This window comes from Lemur catta, chromosome 22, assembly GCF_020740605.2.
Source record: "Lemur catta isolate mLemCat1 chromosome 22, mLemCat1.pri, whole genome shotgun sequence".
Taxonomy (NCBI): Eukaryota; Metazoa; Chordata; class Mammalia; order Primates; family Lemuridae; genus Lemur; species Lemur catta.
Window position 1 is genome coordinate 9296754 of NC_059149.1, and position 17579 is coordinate 9314332.

The following is a 17579-nucleotide window of genomic DNA, read 5'->3' on the forward strand; positions in this document are numbered from 1 at the left end:
CAGCTTTCCAGAGCAGAGACTGAGACTTCCCACTGAATTGATATAAAAATGAGTTTTGGGTCAATTGAAAATATCTCTGCCCTTTGGAGCAGAATTGCAGTGGTGTATGAATTATTTAAAATGATAAATCTCTATAACACCTACCAAGAATTACGCCATGTTCACAAATTGGTTTCTTATTGTTTCTATACTGATAACGTGGATAGATTTTCATCTGAATATATTTTTAGGGAGATCTTGTACTTAACTCACCAGTCAGGTATGTTTTATTTCTTTATATCGCCTATCCTAATATTAGCTATTGCTAAATTTCACTTTAATAAAAAAGTAAATACAAAGACTCATTTTATTTAGTAAGACTGAAAATAAAACGAAGACATAAATTCACATAAGACTGTTAGTGTTGTACAAAACAATTCCTCCAGCTATTAATTCAAGACAATGAATCCAGCAGTATCATTTATAGGATTATTACTAAAACAAGAATCATTTCTGTTACAAATGGGGGGTCATTACACCCTTGGGGCTCTTTGAAAGTAGAATTAGTTTGACTATCCAATCACCAGACTACACAAAAGCAGAAATAAAAAGGAATGGAAATACAAGCACAAAATGATTGGCTATTACCTCTTTTATAAGGAAACAACAAAAACAGTGGCTAGAACTCTACTGAATAGAACTAAAGAAGTAGTGGTTAAGTTCATAGACACAGTAGCCACTGGCCGAAATACAGTTTATCCTCAAACTTAAATAGACAAAGTCAGTAAATATTACCGTCTTACTTTCACTATTTACTCTCTTTAAATGGTAAAGTTATCAGCGTTGACACATACATAGATCCATGGAAACCACTAAAGATCATTTGTAAAACATCTCATCTCTTTTTTTGGATCAATATATTGCTAAGATTCTTCCAGTGAACCCCCTGCCCCCACCTTAATATGATCACAGATCCCTCCAAATCTATTTTATTTTAGTTATACAAAAATTATTAATAAACTTTGGCTTCCTTGCAAACATTCTGTCCTTATATTAAAAAGCGATTAAAAACAGTACCGTATATGAATTGCTTCTGCAAAGTTTAATGAGAAACATTCAACCAAGGTGACTTTTCCTTGGAAAATCCTACAAAAACTGAATTTTATAAACAGTTACTTATTTTGATAGAAGTTCCATTATAAATAGCAGCCATTACTTCACTGTCTACAAAATTGCAGGCTGTCACATTTTATGTGTTTAGAATTCAAATGTTTTAAGATCAGATTTTCTAGTAAGTGTTAAAAAAACAAAGTCACACAGACGGATGGGTTCAATGTCACATGCTAAGGAAATAGCTGATTTCCATGATTTTACTGTTCAGATGGGTACAGACAACCATTGGATTTACACTAATGGGTACAGCGACATTTACATTTTTTGTTTAAAGAGGAAGTGATGTTAACATGGAGGGGCAGCTGTAGCAGGACTTTACTGAGGCTCTTTTGTGGTCAAGGGACGAGCTATCACAGGACGTTAGTACCCGAGAGGCTTTCAAGTTAAGAACCTGAGCAAAGCGTACTATTAGAGGCTGAGATATCCCACTCCTGATTCTAGTGTGGCAAACTGGTGTCTTCTGAGGCCCAGGCAGCAAGAACTCAGAGCAGAAGGAGCAAACATATCTGTCATCAGGGAATGCTGGGCATGTCACATTGTGCTTAGCAAGTGATTAATGCTTTCAAACAGGAGGAGGACGAATACATTTTAATAATGGCAACTCAGTGCTGATCTTGGGGAAATTGACCACTTTCTCAAGGACTCTTGAGCACATGAAAATCCGCCAGTCCCAGGAACATCTTGCTGCCTGCGCGAAGTGTGACCAGGACCTGTGGTTTGAGAATTCTAAGTCCCAGGAATTAGAACAGAGAAGGGCAACGTTTGAAGCAGGGGGAGTTAACACTGTATCTTTCTAGGCAGGCTAAAAGTTCCCCAAACTCCTAAGCAAGCTGGCCCAAGTTCTGGGACCATTCAATAAACCAGAAATCTGGGCATGGGACTGAAAATGAGGTGGGGATTGGTGCCAGAACATATCCTTCACAGTATTCACCTTGGGAAGAGGTGGTACAGTAGGAGTTTTGGTGGCGTGGGGTAGCTAATAACAAGGCCAAATGCTAAGCCAGAGCTGGTCATGGAGGGTACTGACATGGTTATTAGTTTACTCCAGACAGCCGCCTTCCACTTACCAATTGTGTACACAACTCCTGGGCTACATCAGATGGATCCCCCTGCCCACACTACCCCTAACCCCAATTTCAGGATATAAGAAAAACCTTTCTTTTATGTTTTCTCTCCCCATCCTGAATATCCCGGAGTGACTTGGAATTTTCCTAACCAGTGATGAAAAAGAAACATTCGGAATGGACTTTGATGCAGCCATTTGAACCCAGGGACTTGGGCATGAACTGTGACTTGCATCTACATAGCTGTCTCTGAGGAATTAACATTCAGTCTGACCTCTGTGTGGCTGCCTGGAGCCCTAGATTGAAAAACACAGGCTACTTAGAGGACAGGCCTGCCTCTATCTCTATGCCAGACAAACTCCCAGCACAAGCCATAGGCATTAAGTTCAGGAAACCTCTTGGCTGACCCTTTATCCTCCTCCACACACGGTGCCAGAGCTCTTCACTGTAGGATCCACAGTAAAGACACTTGCTCTCAAGGTACCTACGTAATCTGCCAAGCAGGTACTGCGGTGGCTAATAGCTCTAAAGATCCCACTTCAGCAGCTACTAAGACACTTGTTTGTTTCTGTCTTCTTGATGCTGAGTGGGACCATTGAACAGATTATTTGAGAAGAAAAGTCCAAATCACAGAATAAGTGATAAGTTTCAAGAAGCATTGTGTGGTGGTGACTAAGCTCTGACTCTACAGTAGTCAGAAACCACCACTCTGAGCCCTGGGGCAAGGAGCATAGCGTATAAAAAATCTTGCAAAACCTAGCACCAGTACTTCCTTATGAGGGCTCGAGAAAGCATGCCTCTAAAATAACTCATACATACGCTGAGAAAAATGCCAGGAAGGTCAAATGTCTGCAGCTGTTTCTCTACAGCTCTTCTGGCAAACTTATAAGCACATATTTGCTCAGTGGCTGAGCCTCACCCACAGGCATCTCCCACCTTGGAAGCAGGGGAAGAACGCCGGGCTGCATTTTTCCAAATAAGGGAAATCAGATCACATGGAGGCAACACTCTACATTTCTCCCCGTCCTCATGATAGCATCCCTAGTTAAGCCAGCTTCAAAGGACAAATTAGTGTTTGGGAGTCAAAGGTTCAAACCCATAGTTTACGAATCTTATCGGAAGTCATATAACCTTCTTACCTGAATAAAATCCCAAATCATCAATTCCCGCCCTCCCTTCCCAGGAGGGTGAGTAGGTTTAAGTCCATTTCTTCTTTTTCACACGGTAACCTGAAGAGAGTCAGAGAAGGTAGTGTAGGAGGGGGGAGCATTCTGATTCATTTTAAAAAATAAAGATCTCATTAAGTGTCATCTGAGGCTGTATCAAACTTTCAATTCTCCGCAGTGGCTGCCTCCAGAGGCTCATCTTCTAAGCCAAAGCTCAGCTTCTCAGCCAGCCCCTCAGACTGCTTGCCCAGGCTGCCTACGGAGTCCATGAACATGTTAGGAATGTCTTTGCCGAAGTAAATCTTGCTGTTGGAAGCAATGGCCTTGTACTTCATCAGCTGCAGATATTCAGGGGTCAGCTTCAGCTGCAAAAAAAAAAAAAGTAAGGAAGGCTTAGGTGGGACCATATTAGAGAAATTTGGGGGTGGCACCCCTGTAATTTTCCCATGGAGAGGCTCTCTGTCAAAGATCTGTGCCTCCATTTACTTTTTGTGGTCACACTGTTACATGAGTAAGAGAATAATCATTTTTCTAAAAGAAAGAAATCTCAGATCTTTAAGACAGCTCCAAGAGTTTTAAAAGTTTCCACATTTAACACAAAAATTAAACAAGGCACTGCTCAGGGAAAGGGAAGCACCTGTCCCACACGGCACAGGAGTCCTCGGTTTTGGCCACGAGGGGCTTTGGGTGGCAGTGGGCATTCGGCACTGGGAACTCTCAAGCAATATAAACCCAAACCCAGAGACATTGCTTCATCAGGCCGTGCAGGCCCTTTACCTTGTTTGCCTCGGCTATTTTCATAGCAGTGTAGCATTCGGCATCGGCCTTTGCCTTCTCTCGGGCCAGAAACGCAGCATCTGCGGGGAAGAGCACAGTGAGATGGATGAAGTGCAAAACCACGTGCTTTGCAGGGAGTGCAGAGGCTGTCAGAAACTCTGTTCTGGTCCCTGTAACTTTCCCCTAGTCGCCTCTGTGACCAATGGGAGATTGCTTTTTTCCCTCCGTGCTTTGGTTTCCTCACCTGTGAAACTGGGAAGAAGGCATTTTCCCCTATTGTACAAGTTCTTATAGGATCAACCAAGATGCAAAAGTGCTTTGAGAGCATCTCCCTGTGATGAGGACTAGCTATGAGCAAGCCTGTTGCTGTGCCCTCTGAAAGCATTATCAAAAAAATCACTGCTATCCAGACATACCTCCTGTTTCCACAGGCTTATTCTGTAGCTGTATGTCTGCAAGCAGAGCAGCAGGACTCTGCCTCAGGCTCCAGTTCCAGAGCTCTCCACCTCATCCCTTTTGTGGTACCGAGCAAGATCAAGAGAAGCCCAAAGAAGGCTCTGAATATGGTCACCCTAAAACCAAATGCCATAAACGTAAAATAGTTCAGTCCCTCTCATCTAACTCCATTTCCCTTTTATTTCCATCAGTCATTTAAAAAAGTTTCTAATTAACAGTGATTAAGCTGGCACAGTTCTAAGACAGAATTACATGCTATGGTCTAGACCATCACCTGTTTGGATTAAGATGTATTTAATTCCACTATGCAAGCAATATACTTCCCTAATCAGCTCTGAGGCTAGGTCTCCATCAAGCTGATGCAAAATTTTTGATATTCACCCTCTAGCCTTGGGAATGAGGCCAGCGTCATGTGAGTAACATTTGTAGCCTGGGGGTGGGTTCTCACCGCATGCCCTCAGCGTAACCCTGGTGGAAGGGGCTTGCAGTGTGGGGGGTGGTTCTGGCTTCCGTGGGGCCAACTCAACTGGCCTTAGCACTTGATGACACGTATTTATGAGAAATAAAAATGTGTTGCTTTGTTAAGAGCTCCCTAATGAGGAGCTACTGATCTGTGAAATTCTAATTGGCTCCTCAGTGGGCCCCTGCAAAGCCTGACAGGCCCCATAATGAGTATAATTGGACATAACACTTTGCAGCCTGAAGCCAGGCCTTGAGGACATTTTTGTCCTGGTATTCGCTTGACATAAGGCACCCCACGAAGTTAAAGGTGGGTGGAGGGAAGGAGGTGCAGGCTTGGGAGCAGGAACCGAGTGAATGATACTCAGAAAAGCCAGCAAAGAAAACATTTCTCTCCAGCTCCAGTGTGGGTGGTACTGAAAAAGTGGCTTCTTCAAACCCGGCTTAATATCTACACGGACCTGGAGAGCAAACCTTGAACTTAGAACAATGGCGCTGACCAACTTTTGAGGAGGGGGTAGCTAAGCCCTGAGGGACAGAGAGCCACCTTGTGGCCCTGTTAGCCTGTGTGTAACTTCATTTTTTCTCATGCCTAACAAAGTGCCCGGCACACACTGGCACTCAAACCGCTTTTGCTGAAAGAATGAATGTTCTCTGGAGTAGAAAATGGATGCTGAGGCAGCCAACATCTCTTCAAAACTCAAGTCTAAGCACAGAGAAAAGCTGATGTTTCAGAGAAGTCGTGACATCCTGGAACAGAGACTAAAAGGCAAAGGCAGGGACTCTCCCACCCACCGGCCGCAGGGTGGGTCTGAGCAAGACTCAGGCATGGACGCCTCTTCTGCTCACCTTCAATTTCTGAAATCTTCTTTTCTGTCTCCTTCTCCATCACCTTCTGCCCGTAGGTGATCTCGGCAACCTGGGCCACCTTTTCTGCCTCTGTACGAATGAAGTTGGGAAAAACTTGGAGCCCTGGTCTTTCAGAAGTTTGGCTAATTGCACCTGATCTGACTGCCCCGGCACACAGAGTGGGTGAGCACAGCTGGACAGCCCCTGCTCCCAGAGGGCAGCTGGGACGGACACACACGGGCAGAAATGGGATGTGCCGGTGAGCACAGTCCCACACCGTCAGCATGAGACAGTGACTGAGAAGACCTGGGCCCAGGGGAGGACAAATGAGCCCTGACTTCTCTCCTAAATCACAGGGTACTTCTCCATAAGGAATGTTCTGAAGAATAAGGTATTCTCTGATGAGTTTCCACATGGCATTGCATTTTAGATAGTCAGGTTAGTTGTTGATAATACAGTGCAGCGATCAAGAGTACAAGTTCTCGAGCCAGAGTCCCTGGATGTGAACCCCAGTTCTGCCACTTACTTGCTTGGACACGTTATTTTACTTCCCTGTGCTTCAGTTCAATAAAACGAGGTTAATGATAGTACCGTAACCAACTCACACAGTGGTTGTGAGGACTGAGTTAATTCACATACTGCGTGCTTAGGAAAGCACTCAGCTCACAGTAGGTGCTCGGTAAGTGTTGGCCATTATTACCATGAATTAAGAAGAATGAACAAGAAGGCTCCTTTCACCTAAGAGATACGTGGAAACTCAAAGCTCATTACCCCGGCCACAATCTGACAATTTCAACTTTGCTTCCGGGCATACGAATGCCACTCCTGCGCTATGGAAATGTCTGGAGCTCTACGTGCTCTACCCACGCCTGGGCCTTCCTCGCATCCTCCCACCCCGCCCAGCCCTTCCGCCCTGCCAGGGGCAGCAGAGAACCACATCCAGACCAATGAGGGCCTTCTTCCTCTCCGTCTCCGCTTCCTTCTCCACCACCTTCTGTTTCTGGGCTGCAATGAGCAGCTTTGTCTTTTCGCTTTCCCTGAAGGGGAAAAAGTATGCAGCTGTGAGGCCGTATGGAGAAGCTTCTCAGGAACTTCACTGTCCCCTGCAGAAGTCAAACCCCTCCGCTGAGGACAGGCAAACTGCGATTTCTTACTCTCTCCTAGAAGGCTGTTCAATGGCCCAGGTAGAAACTGATCTGTTGCAGACAGTAACATGGTTCTTCTTCTCCTCCAAAATAACTCATTTGTGGGAAATAAAACATAATTTACTTTAGTAAAATACACCTGCCTGTCTCTCCCTCCTATCTCCCCTTTGGCATGAGCCATTGAACACAAACAAAGCCCCCTGGCCCTTTTAAAAGCCTTGCTGCTCTACAGGGCCCCTCCCGGGGTCCTCAGTCACGGTTAAGGGGCCCCAGGGGTGGTCCTGACACGCCTGTTCAATCTCACAGTGCAGCGGCTGCAGCCGAGACTCAAGCAAGGGAACCACTGAAACGCCTGGCCCAGCTCCAGTTAATTCTGGGATGGGATGAGGTGGGAGGTGGAAGAGTGGCGGGCAGGGCACGGGCGCAGGGTATACTCACATCAACTCGTAGTTCCTGCGGATCGCCTCGGGTATGTTGGGCTTTGTCACCCGCACAGCCTGGAGGAGGATAAAAATAGCAACTGATGGGAGAGTGAGGGTGGGGAGGGATGCAGGCAGGTCCCCCTGGGCCTTGATCTTCCTGCACAAAAGGCCATCCCTTGGAAGAGGGGACACAGTGTCAGAGAGAGGGGACTCCCCCATGGTGGCAGTGCTTACTTGGATGACAAGTCCAGGGGCCATGGAGGTCAGGTCCTGTTGCAAAGCCAGTTTGAGATTTTCATCAATCTGATCTGGAATTAAGAAAGACACAGAAAAAGGAGTTGCCACACCTCCCAGACAGGGGCGAGGGCAGTCTGCGGGTAAACGACAAGCTGAATCACCAGCTCGAGAATGCGCCTTGTGGCAAAAGGGCTGCCCAAGGTGAGGTACTTGTCAAAAGGCCAGAAACCTCAAGACCCTCTGCAAGACTTCTGGAGCAGTGTGCCCGGCAGCCCTCTGGACAGCCAAATGTGAGGACATCCTTCTTCTGTGGCCTTGGCATAAAAGATAAAATCAACTTTGTTGTTGAAAATATCAAATATGCCATACAGGAGATCTGAGCCAAAAAAACCAAAAACACAAAACAACAATTCTAGCACATTTCTCGAGCGAGGCATCAGCCTTTCTCTAGACAACAGCAGCAAAAGAGAAGGAAGGCTCACAGTTTCCACCAAGAAGGGAGGTGGAATGGCTATGTTAGGTCTTTTGAAAAGAGCCGGGCACATTAATTCTAGTAATTTTAGAAGTTTCTAGAAGAAAAACAGACTCTGACGTCAAGGAGAGCCCCAGTGAAGAGTATTTCTATTAGGAACTCCATCAAACACCACAAGGGGAAAATTAAAATTTACAATTCTGGACATGAGCCCAAGTCTTTTGATGTGCCGTTTGCTTTGGTCCCGATTCCTTTGTCTGGAACTCACATGTGAGTCGTTTCACAGGCAAGTGTAGGAACAGCTATAACTGACCCCCCCCACCTCCCTCCAGCTGTGCTTGCAGAACGGCAGCACCAAAGCTGCCTTTTCTGGCCGTGCCTTCTCGGGGTTTTATAGCCCTCTTCCCTGCCTTCTGCCTGGGAGCTCCTTAGTAAGATCCCGGGAGGGGTCAGAGAAAAAGACTGGATGAAACCAGGCTGGGACTTGTGAACTGAATCACCTTCCTCATTGTCAGCTGCCATCTGCTGTAAGTAGACCTTTCTTGGTCACCTGTGTCCAAGCAAGAGCCTCTGAGGAAGAACAAGTCTCCTTCCTCCTACAGAGGCCCAAACTGATGCCCGCGGAAGCTAGCCAGTAGCCAAAATAATACATTTGTTTTATTACTATGCTTTGATTGTTGGGACTTTAAGACAGCATATGAGTAAGCGAGGGATTGTAATGTTTCTCCGTATTGGACGTGCCCTCGCAGGCCTCTCAGCACAGAGGGAGAAATGCCATAAAGTCAGCGCTCCCACCTGATAGGGGTCTAACAATTTAACAACCAGAAATAGATACTATATTTCATATTTTGTAATTTTTTTTTTTGAGACAGAGACTCGCTCTGTCACCCTGGGGAGAGTGCAGTGGCGTCATCATAATTCACTGCAACCTCAAGTTCCTAGGCTCAAGCGATCCTCCTGCCTCAGCCTCCCAAATAGCTGGGACTATCGGCACAGGCCACAATGCCCACAATGCCCAGCTAATTTTTCTATTTTTAGTAGAGACGGGGTCTCGCTCTTGCTCAGGCTGGTCTCAAACTCCTGAGCTCAAGCAATCCTCCTGCCTTGGCCTCCCAGAGTGCTGGGATTACAGGTGTGAGCCACCGCACCTGGCTCACGTTTTGTATTTTAAATAGAATACCAACCAAACTTTAAGTTAGATGGCCTGTACCCTTCATAAGTTAATAACAGAAGTCATTCATCAGACCAAGTTATATCTGAGTCAAGGCAGAAACCTGTGGCTCTGGGTTAGTAACCTCCTGGGAAAATCCAGAAGAAATATTTTGCAAGGTGTCTTAGTAATACTGATTGTAAGTTGTTAATATGTTATGGTAATATTGACAAATGTCATTTAAGTGATATTACTAAGTAAACACAGGCCTTTCAGGTAAACTTCTTAAAAAGTATTAGATAATATTTTCATAAAATGGGCAAAGAATGCATCAGAAAGAAGTGATGAAAATTAGGATTTTAGAAGCAATGAGTTAGTATTTTAATATTCTCTCTAGGGACATTAGAGATCCTTTGTCTTCTACTGTTTCAAATGCTTTCAAATGTTCATGTAATGGCACAAGTCCTAAAACAATGGCTAGAGAGAAAATTAGTATTTTATAAAATTCTGTTAGTTTGAAGTAAAAAAAAAATAGCAAATTTACCAGTGTTTTCTGAAAAGCAGACTGAATCCAAAACTGATAAAAGAATACAAACTCTATAAAATGAATTTAGATTTATTTTCTACTGTAGAAAAATTAAAAGTGATTCTAATGATTTCCTAAATCTTAAACAGTGCAAAAGGCTGTTTGTTTAATTATGATCACTAGCAATGTCTATGATTTCTTCTGTCTACTATAAAAAATATTCTCAGGGTCCTTTTTATGAAGATTCCTAGGAAAAATCCCTGTCTAGTCCTAGTATCAAGAATAGTTGTACTATTGGTTGAAAAATTAATTTACTTTTAGTATTAGCTACTAGAAAATTTCTAGCAGCAAGTTTAAACAGAATACTTGACCACAAAAGAGTTGTAACAATTACTGAAATGTTTCCTTCCTTTGCCACTGAAGTCAGGCTGTGTTTACTCTGACCAGGTGAAATGGACGAAAGGTATGTACTTAAGCACGCCAATCCTTTCTGTTTAAAGCGTTTTCCTATTTATGTCTACAGGTACAGGGTAAAAAAAAAAATCACAAAGGTTCTAGGAACTGTTAGGAGCTATGGTTCTCATCTCGCATCTAGAATTAACTGGAAACCATACCCGGTGCCCTCGTTCAGTGTGGAGTGATGAAAAAAGTACTGAAATAAGAGCCAGGAGACCAAAGTCCCAGCTTCAGCTCTGCCATCAGCTAGTGACTAACTCTGTGGCTCTCTCACTTTGGGCTGCAGGACCCTTATTTTAAAATGAGGATGTCGGGCTGGATAATCTCTAAGGTTTTTCTAGAAGTGACCTTGTCTTCATTATAGAATGATGTTTTGGGGACAGTGGGAACAGATTTCCATTCCAGTCCCCTGGTTCAGGCCAGAAATGATCCTCTATTCCACTATTATTCTTGTGGCCAAAGCTCAACCACTCTCAGGATCTTCTTCCATTGTCATCAGTGTTTGCCAGCAACTCCCTCTGTGACCAGTTCTGAGCACCGGATTCTGTCAGTAAGTCCCCATCCTACACTGTGGGTTGCTCAGAATCAGGCAGTGGGGAGAAGTAGGCTGCTCAGCACGGCAGGATCAGGACAGACTTTCTTACCGAACAGCTCAATGTAGACCTCCTGAAGCGTATGTACACTGCAGAACTGGTTCAGTTCGTGGTGGATCTTGTTGAAGATGAGGGCCTTGTCGTAGTCGGCAGTGTAGTTCTTCACGATATCATACACTGGGAGGGAAGGGGAGGGTTCAGCATGAGAAAGGGCAAGACTCAAAACTTTCTCAGAAAAAGCAGTTCTCCTTTGCTGAGGTGCCATGACAGGTCTGGGGCTGGTATGCTGGGTGAGAAAAAACTGGAAGACCTACCTGCGTTTGGAACCAGGAAGTTCACCACTTCAATTCTGTCAAAGTAGATCATCACACCACCACTGTTGGAGGGAAAATGGACAAAGAAGTCACTAGAAGCTCTGGAATATAGTGTAGTCTCCTGAAAGAGTTCACAGGAGGTTGGAAGGCATCTTGGATCTTCAAGTAGATCTTTACAGCTTAGAGCAATAACAATCCCCCAAGAAATCACACCACCTAAAAATATCTCCACAAAGACACAAGTGAGACTTTTGGTGTGCCAGTATGAAAAGAGTAGTTTTTGAATCAGCAATGCCTTTTGATTAAAGCAATCAATTTCAGGGAAAAGACTAAAGGTCAAGAAGTTTTTAGAACTTACAAGGTCACTGTGGAATTTTACAGTCAGTATTTCTCATATTGTTGTCTCCATTGCTTCAGTTAAGTGTTCCCTTTGCCCTCAATTATACAAAGAATTTCAAACATACAGAAAAGCTACAAGAATAGTACAACTGACACCCATATACCAACACTGAAATTCAACATTGATAACATTCTACCTTATTTATTGATCTTTTTTTGCTGAACATTTCAAAGTAAGTTGCAGTTATGATACCTTACTTCTAAACACTTTAGTAAGCATCGCATAAGAAGAATCACATTCTCCTACATAATTGTATCATTCCCAAACCTAAGAAAATTAGCAAAACTCCTTAACATCATCTAACACCCAGTCCTTATTCAAATTTCCCCAGTAGTTCCTGTTATGGACTGAATTGTGTACCCCTGCACCCCACCTCATATGTCGAAGCCTTAACCCTCAATGTGACTGTATTGGAGACAGGGCTATTAAGAAGTTAATTAAGGTTAACAGGACTGGTGTCCACCAGACATCTTTTTCTCTCTTCTTGCACAAACAGAGGAAAAGCCATGTGATGACACAACAAGAATGTGGTCATCTCCAAGCTAGGAAGAAAGGTCTCACCAGAAACTACCCCTGCTGGCACCCTGATGTGGGACTTTGGGTATCCAGAATGGTGAGAAAATAAATATCCGTTGTTTAGGTTCCCCAGTATTCTGTTAGAGTAGGCTGAGCAGACTCACATAGTTCCCATCGTGTCCTTTATAGCTGTCAATTTTGAACCAGGTTCTAATCCAGGTTCACCACTGCATTTATTTATGTCTCTTGTAAGTCTCTTTTTCAATCCAGCACCCCTCTAAATATACCCACTTTGTGAGGAGATCATGGCAGTTCTCTTGTGGGATGTTCCAATTCCGGATTTGTCAGAGTGTTTCTTTGTAGCATTCTTGACCTTGTTACTGTCTCTGAGACCCTCTTTGTTTCTCAGCTGGACACTGTAATAGCGTCCTCTTTGGATCACCTGCCCTGAAGGTCTCCCCTACCTTTAGGACATTCTCCTTAGTTATGCTAAAGTCATCTTCCTATATCAGGTCATTTATCTGCTAAAACCCTTTCTAACAGAAGTGCAAACTTCTTATCACAGCATGCTAGCTCCTCCGAAAAGTTCCATGATTTTCTCTACTGCACTCCACCACCTGGTCCAACCAGAATATAGGGAGCTAGGGGACAGGGAATTTGGTAAAACAACCAAGAAAGGGTGCCTCCCTTTTCACTGTCTCTTCCTACAGCCAGTCCGCTGGCCCTTCCTCTTTCTTATTTGGGCTTAATACCTTTATTCTGGGAAGCTTACCTAGTCCCACAAGGTACATTCTTCACCTCATCTGTCTGGAGTGTGGTCTGGAAACAGAGGAAACATAAAATGCTGGAAGATGGGCAGTGACGAGCAAAGTAACTTACTTTTCAGAAACCCAAATGTCCTTGAATGAATGTTTGAGTTGAGGTTGGCCTTTGTTAAACATGATTATCCCACCTCATCTTCCTCTTTTACAGGGTGTGTTGCTGAACAAGCAAAGGGACCTACCCCAGCCTCACTGTCAGCGAACCACCACAGGGATGAGTAACAAGGTTTAGTGAAGAAGACTCTGTATTGAGAGTCTTAAGACTTGTGCTTATTTCTACCTCTTTCATTTATAGTTGTCCCCTTTATTCTTGGGGCATACGTTCCAAGACCCCCTGTGGATGCCTGAAATCTTGGATTGTACTGAACCCTATATATACCATGTTTTTTCCTATATATACATACATATGATAAGTTTAAATTATAAATTAGGCACAGTAAGAAATTAATAATAAAATACAATTATAACAATATATTGTAATAAAAGTTAAGTGAAATGTGGTCTCTCTCAAAACATCTTACTGTACTGTACTCACCTATTTTCGGACTGTGGTTAACCACAGGTTACGGAATCAGGGGAAAGTGAAACCATGAATATGAGCACACTGTACTAGTTTTGCAACAGCAAGTTCCTTATTTAATCTGTCTCAGACCGTAACACCTGCTCAGCTCAGTCTCAGGCTTACTGAGACTCAAATGAGACAATGTACCTGAGTGTACTTTGAAAGCCATAAAGCATGGTAAATAGCAGAAGAAACTTACAAGGTTAGTTTAAAAGTCATTCTGAAAATCTTCTTCTTAGCTAGAGATACTTCAGAGATGGCTTGTCTAACTTAGCCAGGCTTTAGCTTTGTCACAACCAATCCCACTCCTATGTTAGATGTCATTTCACCATAACCGGTTTAACTCCCCCACCCCCACAAAAATTATATTCACATTTCTGAAGTTCAAATAAGGATCAGCAAAATTACCATGTTTTATTTCCATTTTTCATGGTAGCCTGTGATTTAACACACACACACCCCTTTTCCTTCTATACATTCAAAACAATTCTTCTCTGGCTTTTATGTGTGTGTGTACATGTGTGTGTATATATTACACACACACACATCCTTAAATCATTCTCTGAAAAGGCATTTTACTCATCCAAAAAGGCTAAGTAATTTCAAATAATGCACTAGTCAACAGCCCAGATTTGCAGTCATCCAACCATAGCACACAGCCAAGTTACCTGCACAGACTTATACGACGTGATGAAAGGGAGCATGAGATGGAAGCCAGGGCCGCTGGTTGACGTCAGCAGGGCACCACCCCTGCGGGGGAGGGAGAGAGGGGCAGGTTTGGTTTTGCAACAGGGATCTATTACATCAATGCCATGTGGGCCAACTTTCTTTTCAGCCCTATAAACATTTAATAGAGAGTGACATGTGCCAGAGCCATGTCCGCAGATCCTTTTCGTCCTCTCCGCTCGACCCTAACATTCTACGAAGGCTGATGGTAAAACATAAAAACCATTATTCATGCTTTGGCAATGGGAAAAATAGGCATAAAGACAGCAGAATCCCTGGCTATACTTAGATAAGAGAGGAAATCTGTTTTACTTGTCATATCTGTTGAGTTTGTGGCAATCCATTAGGGCAGTTAAATACAGAATATGGTTATCAATTAACTGTACTAATGTTGGAGTTCGGTGATAAGACCTGCCAAAATAATTTTAAGTACACTTTATAAGTCATTAAAATATATATGCATATATATATATATATATATATATAGGCAGTGGTTGCCTTTCTAATCAAGTTGTATGTAAATGATAAAAACCTTTTTCAGGAACACAGAAGCAGATGGTAGGGAGAAATAGAGGGGGAACTCAATGAGAGTTTTAGAACTTGTTTTCAGCAATCCAGAATAGGGCACATATAAGAAGGGGTTCATAAAGACTTAAAGCAAAAAACGTGGTATAGAGGTTACTGAAAGGAAAGCAACCCAAGACTTACAAGTGCTCCTTTGCTTTATAGTATGAGATCAAAGAATGCTTTTTTAAAAAAAACAAGCAATAAAATAAACTGACATAATGAGCTACTTTATTGTAGGCACCTCTGTCATAAGACTTGCCTTGATTGCCATAAATCAACCTGTAGGCTCTTTCATTTTTCCTGAAATGTAATCAGAAAAGAGTATCCCAAATTAGCAGAATAGGTTATCTTCTCTAATTGCCGTCAAGAACTGGGACTCAGCTGGCTTTTGTAGAGGCAGCCTAGTAGTGTGGAACCAAGACTGCCAGAGGGAAAGGGAGTCATTTAACAGGAAGTTGGGTTTCTACCTGTCTCTGCCTTACCTGTAATATACCCCAATATGTCCCTCTTCTATCTTGTGCACAGCTGAGAAGAGAGATGCACAAAAGAAACTGGAAGCCACCGCCACAACTGCTCCCAACTGAGCCATCAGTGAGCCTTTATCCTAGGGAAAAGATACGGGAAAACGTGTGGGGTCCGGTGTGCAGAAGAAAAGCTACCACGGCCAGAGCACCTCACCAAGCAAGCTGAGTTCCCTGAAAGTGGCTCATATCCAGCCTGGTATAGCATGAACACAAGGCTAGATTTACAACTCACTTCATCCATGTTCTCAGTCAACATTCCCATTCTGTAATTGTGGAATTACATCCTCCACTGCAAGGGAGAAGCAGTGCCAGATGGGCAGGGTTCAGAACACAGCCTTCTCTTCCTGTGAACACGAATGTGCTGTCACTGGAGCCTCTCATACTAGCAGTGGGGAAGAGAGGCAGCTGCGGTCCGTTGGCCCAAATTACAGAGGATGTCAAATGACAGGCGGTTGTGGCTATGTAATTCTGGTCAGAGCCTCCCTGTCCTAATTGCCTGCCGTTTCAAAGGAAACCATTATTTACTCCTTTCAGATGCTGGAGTGACAGAGACAGCATGCGAGTAGAGTTCCAAGGCAGGATTCTCTGGCCTCTCATCCACCTTCCCAGTTATTCCTTTGGCCCTAGACGGAACAGACTCTGAAGAAGACTGAAGCCACACTCCCTCCCGCACACTTGGGCACTTTGCACCTGACAGACCCCCAAGCCCGTGGCTGGAGGAGAAAGGGAGTGCCCCAGGCTGGGGGACGCCGGGCTCCTCGTGGGTCCAACTGCGTTCAGGCACCAGGACGCCAAAGAGTTGGCATCTAGACGCTAACTCCTGAACACTGAATGATCTGGAAAAACTCCGGTGACTGACAGCAACGTTCAGTCGGGCGTGCTTGGCCCCATCGGCGCAGGGCGCGGGTTCTGCCTCCCGGGTCTAACAGAACTCGGGCGCGGTTATTATCTACGAGGCGCTTATTTTTACCGTGGCGGCCTCCAGCTACCGATGTGCAGCTGCGTCCTTTCGCAAACACCCTTCCCTCCCCGCGGTCGCCCCGCCCCGCCCGCGCCCCTTCCCCGCCCTCCTCCGAGGGAGGGTCAAGCGCCCAGGGTCGGGGCTGGAGTTCGGGGAACCTCCGGTCGGTCCCGCCTGGGGCTCGCGGGGAGGGAACTGGACAGAAAGGGGCTCCCTTCTCACTCCAAGAGTGGGCCGGCGGAGGGAGAGGGGCTGCCGGGGCAGGGACCCCGGAGGACCGCGAGGCAGCCCCGGCCGGGAGCCGCAACGAGGCCCGGCGCGCGCTCTAGGGGGCGGGGGCCGCGTACCAGGCTGTCCCTCCGGGCGCTCCGTACTCGTCCGAACCCCAGTGCAACTGCAGAAACCGCCACACCCCTCAGCGCGCTACTTCCTTCCGGGCCGTCGCCTCGATGACGTCATCAGTTCACGCGAGAAGACCACACCCCCGTCTCCCTCCGCCCCGGCCCTCGAGCGCGAGCGCTCGCAGTTCGCCAGTGGCCGCCAGGGATCGCCCGCGGCTCGGTCCACGGGGTGGGGATGGGGATGAGGGTGGGGACGTGGGGGGCGCCTGGAGAGTGAGCGACAGGACTCTCGAGGGTGTCCTCTTCCCAGGTTTTGACTTGGGGACACTGCTGTAGACTCCTGTCTACATCAGCCCAAACCTTTTTTTCCCACCTGCGCAGGGACTAGTGCGTTGCAACCGTTCTTTTTCCTATGGGACGGCTGAATGAAACAATCTTTTAAAGGTGCAGATTAGCACCATTATGTCGCAATACCTACTCTGAGTAAAACTTTTCTGGGAGCTTTATCCTTTGAGATCCCCACAACATCTTAAAGTAGATTAACAAGGGATTATCATTCCAGTTTTAATGAACAGAATCTAAGACATTCAGTGAGGTGGGAGGGTAAAAACAGTCCATGAAAGCTTCCTTTGCATTTCCTTAACGTCTTGCGTTTACTGCCTCTGTAACACCTGCCAGAGTGCACAGGGGTTTGTGCACGTCATCGTCTCCCCGGGTGGACTGTACGTTCCTGGAGGGCAGGGACTGTGTTTCTTTCAGCACCCTCGGGGCTTAGGTGCTCAGTAAACCCACACTGAAGATGGTGGGACCAGGACCGGAGTCCAGACTTTGTGTCTCCCAGTGGAGGGCTTCACACTGTCCTCAACCTGCATGGTACAGCAGCATTACGTTGGGGCGTTTCTAATTCAGTCACTGAAGTTATT

At 45.1% G+C, this 17579-nt stretch overlaps 1 protein-coding gene and 1 long non-coding RNA gene across 4 annotated transcripts in view; one reads left to right on the forward strand and one right to left on the reverse strand.

Annotated features, from left to right (window-relative positions):
- Positions 1–6501, forward strand: part of LOC123626694 — a 10369-nt gene extending 3868 nt beyond the window's left edge. Inside the window, exon 3 of the long non-coding RNA XR_006730969.1 lies at positions 5980–6501. This is a non-coding gene — a long non-coding RNA (uncharacterized LOC123626694). The remainder of the gene's footprint in view (positions 1–5979) is intronic.
- Positions 1063–16760, reverse strand: ERLIN2 (ER lipid raft associated 2). Of its 3 annotated transcripts, none has more exons than XM_045535920.1 (12): positions 16663–16760; positions 15313–15434; positions 14206–14287; positions 12927–12973; positions 11239–11300; positions 10976–11101; positions 7725–7798; positions 7507–7565; positions 6869–6960; positions 5924–6013; positions 4160–4239; positions 1063–3747 (listed from the first exon to the last, which is right to left on the reverse strand). In XM_045535920.1, exons 2-12 carry the CDS (start codon positions 15417–15419, stop codon positions 3547–3549), a joined length of 1020 nt encoding a protein of 339 aa, XP_045391876.1. In that variant the 5' UTR covers positions 15420–15434; positions 16663–16760; the 3' UTR covers positions 1063–3546. The 3 variants fall into 3 exon arrangements, with proteins under 3 accessions (XP_045391876.1, XP_045391877.1, XP_045391874.1); XM_045535921.1 differs by lacking the exon at positions 16663–16760 and adding an exon at positions 16325–16382; XM_045535918.1 differs by lacking the exon at positions 16663–16760 and adding an exon at positions 15587–16318.
- Between the last annotated feature and the right edge of the window lie 819 nt (positions 16761–17579).